The 19,442-nt window shown below is 40.3% G+C and overlaps 1 protein-coding gene across 1 annotated transcript in view; it reads left to right on the top strand.

Annotated features, from left to right (window-relative positions):
- Positions 1-16,501, top strand: part of CHRNB3 (cholinergic receptor nicotinic beta 3 subunit) — a 36,325-nt gene extending 19,824 nt beyond the window's left edge. Inside the window, exons 4-6 of the mRNA XM_072632083.1 lie at positions 11,239-11,348; positions 12,609-13,491; positions 16,366-16,501. Coding sequence (XP_072488184.1) covers positions 11,239-11,348; positions 12,609-13,491; positions 16,366-16,500 — 1,128 coding nt within the window. The 3' untranslated portion in view covers position 16,501. The remainder of the gene's footprint in view (positions 1-11,238; positions 11,349-12,608; positions 13,492-16,365) is intronic.
- Positions 16,502-19,442: the final 2,941 nt, after the last annotated feature.

Raw genomic sequence — 19,442 nt, 5'->3', positions numbered from 1 at the left:
TCCAAGGTTAAAAGGAACTTAGTACAGGCAAACTCTTAGAAGCAAACAAGCAATTGAGCCCACTTTTCCTTCAGTGACAGAGAGCTGGCCCCTTTGCTGGGAACTATAGAACATATCAAAGAACTATAAATTATATCAAAGAGCCTTAGAGATCATTGAGGTCAAGCTTTTTTTTTTTTTATAAATGGAGGAAGTACGTAGACTAACATTTGTCATAGATAGAGAGCTGGAAATCACCCCAAAAGTCATTTAATCCAAGTCCTCCTCATTTTACTTTTACAACGATTAGCACACAGTAGGTACTTAATAAAGGGTTATTGATTGATTTGCAAATTAGGAAACTGGGACCCAATGGATTTAAGTACTGGCTGAGTTAACCCAGACCTGAAATATTTTTTGTTTAGTCCTTTTCAACTGTGCCTGACTTTTTGTAAAATAATTTTAAAAGATGTTTATTAAGTCATCCATCAAATGACAGACCCGAAAAGGGGTGGCTCATTCCCCTTGAGAGTCAAAAAAAGGAACAAGGAAACAGTAGCTAATTGGCCAGCAGAGAGGCTGTTTTCAGATAAGACATATGGCTTGCTTGAGATTTATAATGGATGGAAACTCCTTAACTTAATCTTCAGATCTGACCAGGTTTTTGCTCAGCACAACCTAGGTCCTGACTTAAGTGTTAAATCAGATCTGGATGCTCAGCTGTGCAGAGTTTGGTTCAAACAATAAAATAAAGTTTCCCCATATAATTCACCCAATGTCATACAGGTTTTGTTGTTGTTTAGTTATTTCAGTGGTGTCCAACTCTTCTGGACCCTCTTTGGGATTTTCTTGGACAAGATACTAGAGTGGTTTGCCATTTCCTTCTCCAGACCATTTTACAGACAAGAAAACCGAGGCAAATTGGGTTAAGTGACTTGCTTAGGGTCATATAGCTAGTAAGTGTTGAGGTTGAATTTGAACTCAGGATGGTGAGTCTTCCTGACTCCAGGCCCAGTGCTCTATCTGTAATAATCACTCACAAGTTTGAGTCATTATAGTCAATAAATGATAGTCATTATTGCTTTTATTTTGAGTTGGATGCCCTTCCCATTACTCCATGCTACCACTCAAGAAACTACCCTACGAACAACCTCTTGCCTTACAAAGTTTTTCTTTCAAGGGGACGAGGGTGAGTGAGAATAAAAAATTCATCTTCTGAGTCATCAAGCTTTACAGTTCAGTAGGTAATAGTAATTGTAGATGGTACCGAATGCATGACTCCTCTGTCCCTGTGAAAGTCTTCACAGATGTATCAGCAGTCTCAGGAGCTAAAAATGCCGAGTGGAGAAGAGTCCTCCAAGGTAAACAGATGTGTTCTAAGTATTATGCCAGTAATTCCTCCGATGCCTACAGCTTCCCAAACGTTCCCACCACAAGCTGCGACCACAGTGATGATGATGCATGATGATAGCCTAAGGCTGTAGACTATGTCACTTCTACATGTAACAGCTCATGTTAGTCTTACAGCAATTGAGTTAAGTGGGGTGGGTATTATTACTCTTATTACTTAAAGAGCAAGACTGGGGGAGGCAGGAAAGCAGTAGTTGTTGATAAGAGGACCAAGTGACTTGTGGTTTTAAAGATAGCTCGTGTGTGTGTGTGTGTGTGTGTGTGTGTGTGTGTGTGTGTGTGTGTGTGTGTGAGGGTGAGGGTGAGGGTGCTCGCCAGCGCCTTTATTCATTGTCAACACCTGGCCTTAACAAGGGGGCAGCTAGGTGATGCAGTGGATAGAGTTGTGGGCCTGGAGCTGGGAAGATCTGACTCAGACGCTTACTAACTTTGTGTCCCTGGGCAAGTCATTTAACCCCCTGCTTGCCTCAATTTCCTCTTCTGTAAAATAGTGATAATTATAGCACCCACCTCCCAGAGGATCAAATGAGATAATGATTGTTAAGTGCAAGTTTTATAGAACAAATCCTTTTATTAAGGGGATTTGTTCTTTGAAGTTTGGATTCAGTCAAAGGGCCACACTTGAGGGCCTAGAGGGTCATATGTGACCTTGAGGCCGCAGGTTCCCCATCCCAGGCCCTAGCATACAGGAAGCACTACATAAATGTTAGCTCTCAGGATGATGATTATTATCCACCTTCTAAAAAGAGAACCAGACATTCTTGTTCTGAGGCTAGCTGTTGGCAGCAAACAACAGCGGGGAGATTCTAGGATCCTAAAGTAGCCCTGATGACTTAGCAGTAGACTTGAGTGTGTTAATGGGAGGGCTTAGCACAGTGCCTGACACTTAGGTGCTTAATGTTAATTGCTTGATTGAAGGGAAGCAAGAAAGAGCTGAAACCTTATCGTGGCATATAAACACAACTCTGTGGAATCTGATTACCTGTGCCCTTCCCTGTGTTTGTGTGACTTTGTGATGTCTGTGTGTCTCAATGTACCCGATGATAAGGTAAACTGCTTAGGGGTCTTTGGCACATAATACACCATGGGTTTGGCAATTAAGACCGTGTCACAAAGTCCCAGACAGTTGCATCCTTGACTATACCTTAGGAGCCCTTCCTTTAGTCTTTCAGAATGTCTGTGTCAGAAGTCACAGAATGCTTGCATTCTGCGATCACAGGACCCTGGAAATTCTTTACAGAGGAGGGAACTGAAGTCAAGGAAGTTTTATGGACCTAGTCTAGGATCCCACAACTAATAAGTGAGGTCTACGCCAAGCCAGAAAGTAAAGTAAGTTCTAAAGTTGAGAAAAACAAAGATGATGAAGGGACAGACATATCCAGGACTAGAAGCCATTGGGTGTCTGGTGGGTTTCGTTGTTCTCATCTCCTTGGGCCAGGGCTGGGGAACCTGCTAGGGCTGTTACTTTTTTCATAAAATCAATTTAACTATCAATGCTGGGAATCCCATCCTTTGTCCTTGCCTCATGAGCATTTCTCCCCAATAGCATGCCCCTCTGTAACTGAGGTACCAACAGCTATGGTGTATCTGGGACTTTTGATACTGCTCTGGGCAGTAACAAGTCTCAGAGCCAATAAGCCAAAGTAATAAGAAAGAACTAGGGAAAACACCTGAACTCGGAAATAATTTTCCTTCCCCAGACCTAATCCCATTAAAGCTGGGAAACTGGGCCACTCATCATTATGGGTACTTGGCTATAGCACCCATCCTCCTGGTCTCAGTCAAGGACCTTGTACATTGTAGCAAAGCCTTCATAGGATTTAGTCAAAGGCTGCACTTGGGTCTCTACTGGAATTTTTGAGCTATCCCTGGGGAATCTGTGCAACCTCAGTACCATTGTAGCCAAGACTCTCTTTGGCCCCTTATCACCTTGTCCCATCTAAAGAAAATAAAGTTGGTTAGTTGTTTGTCAAGCTCAATATTTCAGGTCAGGGTTGTTTCTCCAATACCTGGGTTTTTTTGAAAATCAACTAAGTGTACAAAGAACATTTAATTCAACAAACATTTATTAGGGCTTATAGCTGGAGGTGGCTCTAAGACCTGTATTCTCTTAGTTCAGATCTGACATCAGGATGAAATGAGGTTCTCATGCATCACTAAACAGTTAATAAAAGGATAGATTTCTTTGCTCAGGCACAAGTATATGCAGTAAGGATACTGTGGTATTTTGTTTGTCTGGGTGCAATTGAATACAGAAACCCTTTCTACATATGGAAATGCATTTGCTTATTAGGGTAGGTGTCAGGTTGGTGAAGGACATGGTGACTCATGTAGTCTTCAGAAATCCACCAAATCAGAGATGCCTTGAGTGGGACTTTTTAATGCACTTAGGTGACCTAAAAGCTGTGTCAAGGGAGACAGGGACCAATGAAATCCCAGAGTTGCCTTTTAGAGAAAACTATTACAGGAAGCAGGAAACCTGAAACCCTGATCCTACCATACTTATTATACGCCCAAGGACCAGACAGGGCTGGTGCAAGTTTATCAGGCACAGTCTCTGCTCTCATGGATGATGGGAATCTGATGGGAAAATAAAGCACATATATTGTCTCTACAACTGGAAGGGACCTTTCAGAAGGCCATCTGTCTTTTTAAAGATGAAGAATTTGTGGCCCAGGGAGGCTCTATGAATTGTCCAGTGTAGGAGTTATACCCAAGGCCTCTGACTTTTAGGACCAAACCATAAAGGTCAGAAGATATCCCCAAAGTTTCCTGCTTTTGTTCAATGTGTTGGATTGGATTCATTTCTATTTTCAGTTGCTACCACCTTAATATGTCTCCTGATTCCTTCCTTTGGCTCCACCCCTTCTCCTTAACAATGAACAAGGGCCATTTGTGATTCTTATCCACACCAAAACTGATAGCTGAACTAACCCATCGGAGGATGGAATCATGGGATGAGGCCCAAAGGCTGTTTGGCTGATACTTACCTTAAAATTAAAGTGAAGCAAAATTAATTTTATTTTGAGGATTTTACAATGCAACTTCCCTCAGATAACCCTGGGTTACCCTATTAGATAACAAGACTTGGGAATCAATGAGAGAGGGGAGGGGGAAGACAGAGTCATTAATTCTGGCATCAGGAGATGGAGTTGAATCCCAGCTCCATCACTTAATATCTGTATGATCTTAGGTAAATAATTTCTAGTCTCTGGGCTCATCTTCGGTCCTCAGTTTCCTCATTTGAAAAATAAGAGTGTTGGACCAGGTGATATGTAAAGTCTCATCCATCTCTAAAGTGTTGATCTTGTGACTCTGATTTGATTCTCATCCACATTCGATTTGACTTTTAAACTGAATCATTTTAAAGGTTGCCTTATTTACAGTGAGAAAAATCCAATTTAGTAGGGTTTAAATGGAATATTGTTTCAAGTCATCATAACCTAACCAGGCAAAGGTTATTTTATGTAAATGTGCAAGGAAGGCAAATGAAGGAGGAGATGCTATAATGCATATTTGGAATCAAAGATTCTTTTTTTTCCTGTGGATTAGCTTTAATATTTGGTTCGACTGTCTGTACACCTCTTTCCCATGCTGTTTCCTATCACAGATGGTGTTAAACGACTCTAAGTTCATATTTGGAAAGGGCTTTGAGAATCTTGACTGGAACAGCCTGCACAAACATGGGAAGTTATTTCTAAGCTGCTGCTGGAAAGAGAGAAGGACAGGGAGGGGAGCCTGAGGTTCCAGGGCCACAGGAGATCAAGGGTCAGGGGAAGGAGGATATAGCCAACCATTTCCTGGGGCTTTGGAGAAAACAGGACCCTGGTGGGGGGTATGACTTTGAAGGCTCTTTACCACCATGGTGAGCAGGTTGTAGGGGCACAGCAGGGCTGCCACTATCAGTCCTTTGCACAGCATTACCAGGTGGGTTACTATAATGGCATCATAGCTTTAGAGCTAGGAGGGAACCTTAGAGGCCATCCAGGCTAAGCCCCATGTTTTGCAGAAGAGAAACTGAGGCAAGCAGCGGTTAAATGACTTGCCCAGAGTCACACCGTCTGAGGCAGGATTTGAAACCAAGGCTTGCTGACTCCAAATCCAGTACTCTGTGCTGGCCCAAACCCATCTTACCACGTTTTCTTCAAGGGTTTAAATGGGTGAAGACCTGGGCAGTTTCACTGATGCTTTTGCCTCTTCTCATAGATGTAAGCCCCCTCCTAAGTAAATGTTTGGCATTTTGAAGTGAGGATGGGGGTGGCAAACAAGTTCACAAAAGGAATCTTTCTGAATTCCTTTCATGTACAGATTGGACTAGATGACCTCAAATTCTCAAATGATTAAGAGATCAACTGATTCTGAATTCAAGATGGCAGACTGTGAAACTACCTCCTCATAAACAGCAGCACCAGCTTCTCCAGGATAATTTTCTGAAATCCAGATACTACACAGACCAATCCCTAAGATTTTTTCAGCAAAATATGAACTCATGGAAATCTACATATATTCCTTGGTACTCAGTTAAGCTTTACAAGGTTCACAAGCCAAGGGGCTTAGTGGTTGGGTCTATGCAATAAATTTAAAAAACAAAACAACAATGACAAAAACTCTGGATCAAAAAGGAGTCAGTGTAGAGTTTTCAGCTACCCTAATTACTGAATTAAATCAACTGCAAGGCTGATCTGATCAATTGTACAGGAACTGGTCATTAACACAATTTAAAATAAGACAAACAAAATGCTCATATGGCTGGCTGTAAACAAACATAGTTCTTTGCTCCTTCAGTGGCTAGTGCTATCTACTACATTCTGATCCCATGTGGACCCCAACAGAAAAACCCCATAAGGTGCCTAGAGCTGTGCTAATTTTATAACCTTGGTCATTCTGTATTGACTTCTTTAATCTTCCCCATAGGCTTTTGGCTCCCAGGAGTCAAGTGTTAAATTTTCATTGTGAGTATTTACACTTTGGAAATCAGCAAACATTTCAAATCAGGACTTGTTTTATTGTTCTGTTGATTGCCTAGATCTAAGAAAGTTGTGGAGAAAATGTTAATGCAAATTAAACTTAAATACGTATTGGGCATTTACCAACACACTCTTGTGTTGGCTATATTTGCCCAGGATTCAACTTAGATATTTAGAGTGTGGGACACAGAATCTTAAAGCAAGAAAATCCATTATGGAACATGGCCCAGAGATGTTATTTCCTGCCAAAAATCATGGGCTAAAGTATTTTTTGAGTCAAGGTCCCCTAAATCACTGAATCTTGGAAAGGAACTAGGAAGCCACCTGGTCAAACTCATACTTGTTTGAGGAAACCCATCCTCCATATCCTCAACAGTCCTCTGCTTGAAAACATCTAGTGAAATGGAGCCAACCCCATCCCAAGACAAAAATTTCCACTCTTGGATAATTCTAATGGCTTGGAATATTTCCTTATATTAAGTGTAAATCCACTATTCTGCAACTTCTACCCATTGTTATTAGTTTTACCTTCCGAAGACAAGCAAAAAAAAGTTGAAGTGCCCATCTCACTAGAGTCTATGTGACATTTCTTAGAAATACTTGGAAATCACTTTTATGCACCACACCCAACTATTTTCTTCTTCTCTTTTCTCTTGAACTCTGATTCAGATATGCCCCCAAAGGAGCGATAAGTAAGTAGTTGTGGTCAGTTGTCTTTACAGGGTTTCTACTGGGGCAGTTACCTTTAGTAGTCAACCAAAAGACATAATTAACTCAAAGCAAAGGCATTTACAAAGGGCCTTAGCCATCCAGTGTTCCTCCATAAACTTTTGACACATTTTCCCTCAAAAACATACATTACCAATGGGAAAAGTAGGCACAAACTTAGAGTACACTGGTTGTGAAGCACACAGGAAAGGAATACATATGGTCAAGGCAACATAAGCCTCTGTTACTACAGGACTTCCATGTCTCTTCCCTTCATTTGGCATCTTCACTCTATTTCCCTCTGGATGCAGCATAAAGGATGCATAGGTTGTTCAGTGGCTACCTGGTTCTCCTGCTCTCTTCAGCATGACTGGTTGGGCTAATTCTCTCTGGCTCTTTTGTCTGCTACTAAGGGTCTCATCCCTTGGAGCCAACCTCACAGATTTAATGACTTGTGTCTTCCCCCCCCCCCCACTCCCTCCCCTCCCTGCCTCTGGGATATAGTGCCTCCTACCGGATGTATACCTTTGCTCCTTGATGCCATGGTCAATAGGGGAAGACAAGTAAATGCCCTCTTCCCCTCCACTGTCTTCTGATAAAAGTGCAGGAGTTACACTACACAAACCTACTTCCTTCTTTGGCTGTTGCTCAACTATCTTTCAGAACTGGCAAACCATCAACAGTATGGCCAATCTTTGGCCAAATAATGGCAAGTTGTCCCTCTGATTCTATTAGGGAGAACTCTTTCACACTTTGTAAAGGAATGGCAAAGAATAGATATATCTTTCTATTTTGTTGAACACATTAATAATCCATCTTTCTCTTATCTCTTCTATAACTTCATCAACAGGGCTGAAGAGAACTTCTTTCTCTCATTCTACACACTTACTTATGAACGTGTCTTGTGTCTTTCTCTAGGTCACAAACTCCTTGAAGTTAGGGATGTTTCATTCTTCTTTGAGCAATGTGACTGAACATCATTGCTAGGTCATGTTCTACATCTAGTTGATGCTCAAAAAATATTTGTTGAATTGAATCCAACTATCCTATAAACCATCCTTGTACATTCTACCAAATGTTTTCTGAAATGTCACTTCCTTTAAGGAACTACTCAAGTAGAAATTAAATGAAAACTCTCATCATTCCAACTAGTCTACATTCCAACCATCTGTCCTTCAATTGTATAGCATACAACTTGAAATTATATGTCATGCTTACCTCCTCATTTTGGACTGGGATAGATATTTTACTGATTAAATCAGAAACAAAAGGGAGGGAGATATTATTCTGACCATAGTAAACACTGAAAATCAATGGGCTATGTAATAAGTGATTAAAGAGGTGTGAGTAAATGTTATATTTAAAATTTTTCTTCTGAGTTTCATTCCTCTAATATATATTATCTCCCTGAGGACTCAACTACAAAGACAAAACAAACAAAAACACTAAAATTTTTACCTAGGTAAAAATTGTTGGGTCAATGTTCCTGATTATGAATTAGATTTAGATATTTAGCAACTAAGTGCCAAAAGGGTCCATAGTAACTAGCAGAGTGAGAATTTCAAAGGGTCCTAAAAATCACCCACTGATCCCCAAATGGAAGATGCTTAACCATAGGTTTGGTTGTTGTTAGTCATTTTGCAGTCATGTTTTTGTGACCCCATGTGGAGTTTTCTTGGCAAAGATACTAGAACGTTTGTCATTTCCTTCTCCAGATGAGATCATCTTACAGATGAGAAAATTCAGGTAAACAGGGTTAAGTGACTTGCCCAGGGTCAAACAGTTAGTAAATGTCTGAGGGCAGATTTGAATTCAGGAGATGAATCTTTCTGACTCTAGACCTAGCCCTCTATCCACTGCAACACCTAGCTGCCCACTTGAAATAGTAATATGAGAGAAATATTTGAGATTTTTGCCCCCAGTAGGAACTAGCCCAGATCTAGATCAGAAAGATTGGATTTCCAGAGAGGATTTTCTTTCGTCTGACCATCAGAAAGGATGGGCTGGTCACATGGAAAGAGTGAAGAATAATTTATGGACAGTCTTTTTCCCACCTTGACATGGAAGAGTGAGATGTCAAGTGTATGCAAGGAAGACCTCCAGCATATCTAGGGGATTACTTGCAGTCGGTTAATGGAAGGATGTAGAAAAGTGAGGGCTATAGGACAGATAGGCATAGATAACTTTCAATCTGCATCATTAGAGAAAACATCCACATCAGTGAGATATTTGTACTAGAGTATTTTCACTGCTACAGAAAAGGGAGAGAAAATCCTTTCAGCAAAAGATCACAAAGAAGTATCCCACAGGCCTCGTCACTCCAAAGAAGCACAGAAAAATCTGCCATCTTAGCTGGTGCTAAAGAACTGTCAGTACACTGGGAAGCCTTTTCCCATAGTCATGCAAATTTTATGTCTACAATTACAAGCTCCTTAAGGGACTCCATCTACATAACTTTCTTTTTCCAAGATGGAGCACAGTGCCATGTAAATTTCAGAGCATAATATATATTAATCATGATGATGACTTGGCTGTATTGCCCTACTCAGTTAGTCTTCAGGTTTCATGAATATTTCACTATTTTGGCACGCAGCTGTATCATCCATTTGTTTACTCCTGACTCAATTATAAAGGCACATGTCACAATGATCCTGAAAGAATCACATGGAGCAGCTCTCTTTAACTCGGTATAATATCATTCTGCAAGAGACTAACATAATTGCTCACAGTCCAGACAATAGGCATAAATGCAGAGGAATTTAATTTTCAGGTCAGATTCCATGAGATTTTTTTTTTTTATCTAAAGCATTATTAAAATCCACATGCACTACAATTGTGATATCCATCAATCATCTACTCATGTTTTGCAATCTGGTCAAGCAAGCCATTGGGACTAGGGTTTTTGTCATGTTCTTCTTATAAATTTGCTGAACTCTAAGATCATAATTAATGAACTTATTTTATTATAATGAAATATATATGAATATATGGAAGATAACCAGATCTCAAGTATTACCTTGAAATCTAAATGGGAGTTTATGAGAAGACAGTCAGATGATGCCATAGGAGGAGAATCTTGATATATATTTATTTCTCTGTTACAGACTATGACATCATGGAAAATATTCATGACTGATGACTATCAAATGCTTTTCAGATTTGATGTTAAATGTCTCGGATACATGTTTGTCATTGGACTAACTAGAATTAATTTGGTTTGTTCTCCCCATCTTTATAATTAATTTTTAATGAGAAAACTGGCAAGAAGACTCATCTTGCTGGGATCAAATCCAGTCTCAGATACTTATTAGCTATGTGACCCTGGGCAAGTCACATTACCCTTTTTGCCTCAGTTTCCTCATTTGTAAAATGAACTGGAGAAGGAAATGGCAAACCATTCCAGTATCTCTGCCAAGAAAGCCCCAAATGGGGAAACAATGAGTCAAACACAAGTGAAAATGACTGAACAAAGAAAAACTCAGTTGCAGAAAGCTAACCATATGAAAATCGCTTGAAGCTACAACTAATTTTTTTAAAATCTGGACTTATGTTTTCACCAGCGTTTGGAAATCTTGATGTGGAAAATCTTTCCTCTGATACAGATCAGTTAGTTAGTATATCAACAAGCATTTATCATGTGCTTACTATGTTCTGGGCGCGGGGTTAAGCTCTACAGAGAACAAAAACGGTAAAAACAGTTCCAGACCTCAAGGGGTTTACATTCTCAGGAAGCTATTTGTAACTTACGGTCTTGTAACTGAGAGGTCCACAGTCCTTAACACATAAGTAAGTGCATAGGAGATTATGTGATATATACAACTTGTCACTGATCATAGTATGTATCAGAGGCAAGACTTTAATTCCATGCTGGTACCTTATTCCCTTTGCCTTATTACTTAGTTAAATATGACAAATACATTAGAAGTTATTATTAATAGTTAAATATAATAGTTTAAAGTAGTTACATAATTAACAGTTAAATATGACCATTTTAAAAGCATTGGAGGTTCAGGACAAGGATAGAGGCTTCTCAGTTTCCCTGGAGTTCAGACATGCTTCTCATCATGAAATAGCCCTCCTCCGTACCATGGGAGAGGAAAATAGGGTCTCTAGGGGAGAGATGGGCAATCAATAAGGACAAAATCCTAATTATTTTTTCACTGTCTCTCTGTAGGAATGGATAGACCACAAATTACGCTGGAACCCTGATGAATACGGTGGAATCAGCTCCATTAAAGTTCCATCCGAATCTCTTTGGCTTCCTGATATAGTTCTTTTTGAAAAGTAAGTATCCTAGAGGGAAATGAGCTAAGGAAATTAATTCTAATACTCTAGGGGAAAATTTGCTTTACTAAGAACTTAAAATGTAAAACACACAAACATATTTTTCAAGAGAAATGCAAATATAAGTATGCCCATATCCATTTTTCATAGTTTTCATAAGATTTAATAGTTTAAAAGTATACTCAGACTTTTTGGAATACCTTGCATAAGTATATACAGAATAAATAGAAACATATACAAATTAGTTAAATACAAGGTAGTTTGAGGGGGAGGGCACTAGCATTTGGAGGGATCAGGGCTTCCTGTAGAAGATGATGCTTGAGCTGTATTGTGGCAAATGAAAAACCCTGAGAGATAGAATTTGGGGGTAATTAATAGTCAATTTATTAATTAAGCTAGCCAGCAATCAATAAATTGATGGTCAGTGGTTTCTCTCTGTAACCAAAGATAAAAGACATGAAGAGACTGAAAGCTTTAAATAATTTTTGAAAGGGAATTCCCTTGACAACTGAAAATCAACCCATCAGGGTTGGTCATTTAATGAAGAAGTGGACCAGAAGTCTTTAGCTCCTCCTGCTGAGATTATGTATGTTTTAATCATGAGATGCAGTAGCTTCCAACAATCTGGAGAGGGGAATCCATTTCCATTCAGACACTTTGCTTGGTTTTCTCCTTCATGAGCTGGGTCACCCTAAACTTTAATGGACAGGATCTCTTCTCCTCAGGGTAAGAACTCAGCCAGACTGGATTCTGTTTACACTCTAAACAGAAGCAAGGTCCTCCTCTCAAGATTCAAGAGCATGTCCCTTGAGGACTAGAACAATTGCATCAATCAGTCATGTCCTTCAGAGATTGACTTTTTACAGGGTCTGGCCTGAAATGAGGAAATAAAAGAGAAAAGTCTAGATCCTAATTTAATAATTGGTTGTTAATATAACAGTAAAATCATAATTTCACTATCTTAAAAAAGAAGTGAGAGTTTCTATAAGGAAGATGGGAGGATTTAGAAATGGAGGGGACCCTAGAGATCTTATTATCCTTTGACTGACTCTAACCCCTTTATTTTATATGTAAGAGAAATGAAACCCAAAGAAATAAAATGACTTGCATAAGGTCACAAAGCATGTAATAGAGTCACATTCTCAATTATCCACATAAAGGAAAAAGAATAATTACACAGCTCTGATGATGTTGAAAGAAACAACCAATCATTCCACACATGACCAGTCTTCAGAGTGAAAGTAGCTGTCTCTCTTTCAGTGCTGATGGACGCTTCGAAGGCTCTCTAATGACCAAGGTCATAGTAAGACACAATGGAACCATTGTTTGGACACCTCCATCCAGTTACAAAAGTTCATGCACAATGGACGTGACATTTTTTCCATTTGACCGACAGAACTGTTCAATGAAGTTTGGTTCCTGGACCTATGATGGCACCATGGTTGACCTTGTTTTAATTGATGAAAATGTTGACAGGAACGACTTCTTTGATAACGGAGAATGGGAAATACTCTATGCCAAAGGCATGAAAGGAAACAGAAGGGAGGGTTTGTATTCTTACCCGTATATTACATATTCTTTCGTTCTGAGGCGCCTGCCTCTGTTCTATACCCTTTTCCTCATCATCCCCTGTCTTGGATTGTCTTTCCTGACGGTCCTTGTTTTTTATTTGCCTTCTGATGAAGGAGAAAAACTCTCACTCTCCACGTCGGTTCTGGTTTCCCTGACCGTTTTTCTCCTAGTGATTGAAGAAATCATCCCATCGTCTTCCAAGGTCATCCCTCTGATTGGGGAATATCTACTATTCATCATGATTTTTGTCACCCTGTCCATCATTGTCACGGTCTTTGTTATCAATGTTCACCATCGCTCTTCTTCCACTTACCACCCCATGGCCCCTTGGGTAAAAAGATTATTTCTCCAAAAGCTCCCAAAACTTCTCTGCATGAAAGGCCCCATTGATCGCTACCCCTTCCCAGATGTGGTGGAAAGCCAGCCAGGGGTTAAAGCAAAAATGCCAGCAAAGCAGAAGCAGAAGCAAATGAAAGATGGAGAAAAAGTACTGGTTGCCTTTTTGGAAAAGGCTGCTGAGTCCATTAGATACATCTCCAGGCATGTGAAAAAAGAGCATTTCATCAACGAGGTGAGTGAACTCAGAAAACGCAGAAGTCAGAGCCAGTCAGGAATATGATATTGATAATAAATAGCAATAATAATTAGTAATAATAATAGCTAGCATTTACATAATACTTACCATGTGCCAGACACTGTGCCAAGTGCTTTATAATTATTTTCTCATTTGAGCCTCAAAACAAGGAGGCAGATGCTATTATTATCTCCATTTTACAGTTAAAGAAACCAAGGCAGACAAAGATGAAGTGACTTGCCCAAAGTCACACAACTAGGAAGTGTCTGAGGCCAGGTTCAAACTGAGATCTTCTTGACTCCAGGCCTGGCACTGGTTTATCCACTGAACCATCTCTGTCTCTCTGTCTCTGTCTCTCTGTCTCTGTCTCTGTCTCTGCCTCTCTCTCTTCTCTCTCTCTCTCTCTCTCTCTCTCTCTCTCTCTCTCTCTCTCTCTCTCTCTCTCTCTCTCTCTCTCTCCTAATGGACAAGAAACAGCACGATAAGGTGGATAGAGCATGGGTCTTAAAGTCAGAGAGATGTAAAATTCTGACCTGAATGCTAGCTCAAACACTTTGCAACCGTGACCCTGGGCAGATCATTTATCTAGGCCTCAGTTTCCTCATTTGTAAAATGAAGATGTTGGACTTCATGGTCTCTAAGGTCCTTTCTAGCTCTAGAGCTAAGATCCTCTGAAGACCCTGAGATACAGAGAGAAATTCAGTGATTTACCCTATGTCACACAACCAGTAGCAGCTAATTAGAGCAGAGGTTAGAGCCCCAGGCCTGGAGTTAGGAGCACCTAAATTCATATTCGGCCTCAGACACTTACTAGTTGTGTGACCCTGGGCAAGTCACATCACCTTGTTTGCCTCAGTTTCCTTCTCTGTAAAATGAGCTGAAGAAGGAAATATGGCAAACATCTTTGCCAAGAAAACCTCAAAAGGGGTCACAGAGAGTTGAACATGACTGAAAAAAGACTGAACAGCAATGTCGCACAAGTACTGTAGGAAATGTTGGAACTGGAATTTAAACCCAGGTCACCCGATTCTGCATCCAGTCTTCACTATTTATATTACTCTACCTCATTTAATCAAAACGAAATTTTTATGGAATGACTAATACTGGTTATATTGGATCAGTGCCTCTGATTTTGCCAGTGTACACAACTCTCAGCATGGAAATTCCTTCCAGATGCACCCAAGCAGCTCCTCGGTAACTTAGAGTCTTAGAGAGCTGCCTAGGAGTAAGAGGCATGAAGTGATTTGCCTGAAGCTGCACTTGAACACAGATCTTCCTGGCTCCCAAGTCAGTCATTGAGTTTTATGCCATTTGTTGTTGTTCCATCATGTCTGACTCTTTGTGACCCCATTTTTTGGTTTTCTTGGCAAAGACATTGGAGTGGTTTTCCATTTCCTTCTCCAGCTCATTTTACAGATGAGAAAACTAAAGCAAACAGGGTTAAATGACTTTCCTAGGGTCACACAGCTAGTAAGTGTCTGAGACTGGATTTGAACTCAGGAGGAAGAATCAGGCCTGGATCTCTAACCACTGCAGTATTTCACAAGGGTTGTTGTTCAGAGGCTCAAATGAGGTCATATATGTAAAGCACTCTGCAAACCTTAAAGGGCCATAGCAGTGTCAATGAATTACTATTATTCTAGTTTTCTCTCTGTCTAAAATGGAATTTTTTTCTTAATTAAGTAAACCCTGGAAAAAATATAGGATCAAGGCAAGAATTTTCAGGCTAAAACTTCATAAAAACACTATGAGGAAAAGTGGAAAGGTCAAGGTACAAAGTACAAAGTACTGTTCGTTCTGATTAACCTCCATTCTGTTTTTAAGTAATCTAATTTTATATGTTAAGTTGGTTATCCAAAGCCCTGGTGGTTTCTCATTTTTCACAGGATGATGGGTTATTTCCTCAACAGGATTTAGAAATAAAAACTCAAAAAGAATCCAGGTTTTGAATTTTTTTCATTCTATTGACATTATTTTGTTAACATATTTGGAAGAGCTCTTCACTAAGGCAGGAGAGAAGTTCCAGCCGAAATTGACTGAGTTCCATAGGTCATAGCTGTTTAATGCAGAGTATTTTCAAAGACAAATCTAAAACCATAAAATCTGAATATTCAGTCAGAATATAAAGGCTTAAGTCAGCACAATACAGTATGTTGTTGTTCGATTGATCATTCAGTTGTGTCCAGTTCTATGTGACTCCCATGGACATTGGCAATGGCAAAGATATTGGAATAATTTGCCATTTCCTTTTCCAACAAGTCCCAATTTTACAGATGAGGAACCAGGAAAAATAGGAGTTAAGTGACTTGCCCAGGGTCATACACCTAGTAAGTGTCTGAGGCCAAATTTGAATTTGAATCTTCCTGACTCTAGGCCAAGGGCTGTATTCACTGCACCACTTAGCTGCCTCACAATATGGTATACTGAATATGAGGATATAAACTTACAAACCATGATGGGAAATCCCTCTACCAACACAGACCCATCTATAACTCACTTATAATCCATCTATAACTTAAGGTTTTAGAGTTACCCAAAACTCATAGAGGTTCTTCCTCACTCACTTCCTTCAAATCCCAGATAAAATCTCAATCTTCTACAAGAAACTTTTCCCAATCCTCCTTAATGCTAATGTCCTCCCTCTATGATTATCTCCAATTTATCTTGCACACAACTTGTTAGGATGTAGTTGTTTGCCTGTAATGCTTATTGACCGACTCCAAGTCCAAGACCCACTCCATGTTACTCTGCAGGTCATTGCAAAAAGAAACACTATAAATCTGAAACTTGCAATCACATATCCTTCAAATGAAGTCAGGGAAGCTATTCACTGTCTTCACTCTATTAAAATGTCATTTGTCTCTTTTGCAGGTTGTCCAGGACTGGAAGTTTGTGGCTCAAGTCCTTGACCGTATCTTCCTTTGGCTATTTTTGCTAGTATCGATAACAGGTTCCGTCCTGATATTCACTCCTGCTTTGCAGATGTGGCTAAACAGTTATCACTAAAAATCGCCTTCTGTGATGGTTTCTATAATGCCATAAGGATGAAGCTATCTCTTAGAATCCATATTTAATTAGCGTATATTCAGAAGCAAAATGAGCATGCTTATGGAAATGGCCCTGATCCTAAAAATGGTCCTGGCTCAGAATACATTCCTGCCCCAGGAGAGAAGCTTCCTGAATATGGGTTTACCAATAAATGATTTTATATCCCCATTGGAGGGAAGGATGCACAAAAAGGAGGAAGCTTCCTCAGGCTTCCAGTCAAAGCTGCAACGAAGGCCCAGTGGCCAGAGCTTTGGCCAAGAGTGGCAAGATTTAGAAGAAGTACTAATAGAGCTCTTAGTTTATCAGTAGCATAGAAACAACAGAGCTGAACATCTAGCTTGTAAGAAGAACTAATTAAAATAAGAAGCTACCAAATCACCAAACTTCTCCCCACAGTGGCTGCAACCTGGGTGAACTCTTTTCCAGGTCAGCCCTACCTTGTCTGCTTGCTCCTCCTCCAGCAGCAGTTGTCTTGTGGTCTTCTCTTATCGGTCACCTCCTACAGACTGAATTGAAGGATTTTCAGAGTAGATTTGATTCTGCTTGCCCCAGACACAAAAACATCTTTCTGCTTCCATTTTTAAGTTATTTATCTTATCCAGAGACAGTTTGGTCTTGGAGACAGGTTAGGAATACAGATGCCCAAAGAGTAGGCACCTGATGAAGCACCAGGGAGGATGAGGAGGCCTCAGGATCTAGGAGCAGGGCCATCTGCGTCCATTGGCTTTTCCTAGAGTAGTTTTGAGCAGGAAACAGTAACACAGTTGGGGGTTTGGGCTACGCTTCTCATTTCTCCAGCATCTGGTAGGGAAAATGATGTTCCTCTTTAGCAGGCAAAAAAGATGAATTGTGATTATACCACAATAAAATCATTTTTTAAACTACTCTGACTCAGAGGCAGCTTGGAGTAGCAAATAGAAAGCCAGGCTGGCAACCAGGAAGGCCTGGGTTCAAGTCCTGCCTCTGATACATACCAGTTATGTAATCCTGGATAAGTCACCTCTCCTTCTTCCACCTAACTCTCTAAGACTATATATTGCAGAGAAGGTGATAGATGATTTGCCTTGATAAAGAAAAGGTCCTTACCCTGATGATATATCATAGGTAAGATGAAAAAGAATCTCTCTGTCTCTCTCCATGTATATGTATATATACACAAATTACATATACATATGTATATACACACACACACATTTATATCTGTAGATCAACTTAGAGTTTGCAAAGCTCTTTTCTTACACCAAAGTAGTTTAGCAATGAGGAATTCTACAAACTTTTATTAGGTGCCAGGCACTGTGCTAAGCGCTGGAGATAGAAATAAGAAACAGAAGTCAGTGTCTGCCCTCAAGAAGCTTACAATTTAATGGTGGAAAACAACATACCAAGAAAAGCTGGAAAGGGAGGGGGATGCCCAGGAGTCCCAGGGAGAGACATCCTGTTCAGTGGAGTTGAAACCAGATAGAGCTGCAGATGGAGAGGGGAAGGGGCTGGAAGTCCCATTTCTGTCCTCTATAAAGGAAAGCTGTGGGAGGAGTTTAGTGCTCTACCCTCCAGCCCTCCAGTCAGGAAAATGCAACTCAAGGAAGTTAAGAGATTTTCTAGAAGTCCTACAAAGTTCTAAGTGATGGAGCTAGAACTTGACCCCAGGTCTCCCCACTCTAAATACAAACATACTAAAATATATACATCCAGATGAGTGGTGCCCTTCAAAGTAAATCCTTTAGTAAATCTATTCCAACAATACCATCATTCCCCAAAGTGTTCTTGGAGCTCATCTTTGGGAATTAGAAGAAATTCACCCTCATGATTTTGTAAAGCCACCTTGTATTTGACCCAACATGGTAGTCTCTAGGGTGATGCCTTCCTCCACTCCTCAACCTCTGCTCCCACTCACATTCATGAAACTTGGCCTTAAATGAGTTTTGATTGTTTTTCAAAATCAAATCCACCCTCCAATAATGATGATCTTCTATCACTGAGAAGATGCCAGAAAAACCTGAATTTGCTAAAGGAGCACAGATCTAGACCTAGAAAAGTCCACAGAGATCATCTGGTCTGACTCTTACATTTTATGGATGAGGAAATTAAGGCTTAAAGTCTCACTGCTGGGGAATTCCTCAATTCAGAGGTCCCAAGATCCAACTTGATCCATTTGGATTTGACACAGCCTTAGGGCAACATTACAGACTGCAAAAGAAGCCAGCCAGGTGAGACTACTCAGTCACTTTCCTTATTTGGGAGGCTGAGTAACAGGGACAAGATATTAGGTGATTGTGTTTAGGGGAGAGAATGTATTAACCTTGAGTTTGTAACTTGTTAAACCTCTCTTGGGAGTTGCCAGTGATCAGGTATATTCTGACAGGGATGATTCTTTATAATTAATCCCATCTGACCACCACAGTGAGGTCTGGAGGTCTGTTGTTAAATCCCATCAGAATGTCTGGGACAGCTCAGTGGTGCAGTGGATAGAGCACCAGTGCAGGAGTCAGGAGGACCTGAGTTCAAATCTCACCTCAAACACCTGACACTCACTAGCTGTGTGACCTTGGGCAAGTCACTTAAGCCCAATTTGCCTCATCTGGGTCATCTCCAGTCATCCTGATGACTATCTGGTCACTGGATTGAGATGACTCTGGAGGAAAAGTGAGACTAGTGACCTGCACAGCCCTCCCTCACTCAAAACAAAGTCAAGTGCAAGTCTCGTCATCATTTCTCTGATGGCATGGTCTTCTTCAGCAACGGAGGAACACACAAAAAAATCAGAATATCTAGTTCTCCAACATAGTGGGGACCCCCTTCAAGATATCATCTCTCATCCCAACTTATTCTGTTGTTGAAAAAAATACAGAATGAGGATCCGTCTATTTATATTACCCTCTAGCTCCCTTTCTTTAACCTCT

The sequence above is a fragment of the Notamacropus eugenii genome, chromosome 1 (assembly GCF_028372415.1).
Source record: "Notamacropus eugenii isolate mMacEug1 chromosome 1, mMacEug1.pri_v2, whole genome shotgun sequence".
In the NCBI taxonomy this organism is placed as follows: Eukaryota; Metazoa; Chordata; class Mammalia; order Diprotodontia; family Macropodidae; genus Notamacropus; species Notamacropus eugenii.
The sequence above is the reverse complement of the archived record's forward strand: the minus strand, read 5'-3'. Positions and strand labels throughout refer to the sequence as shown.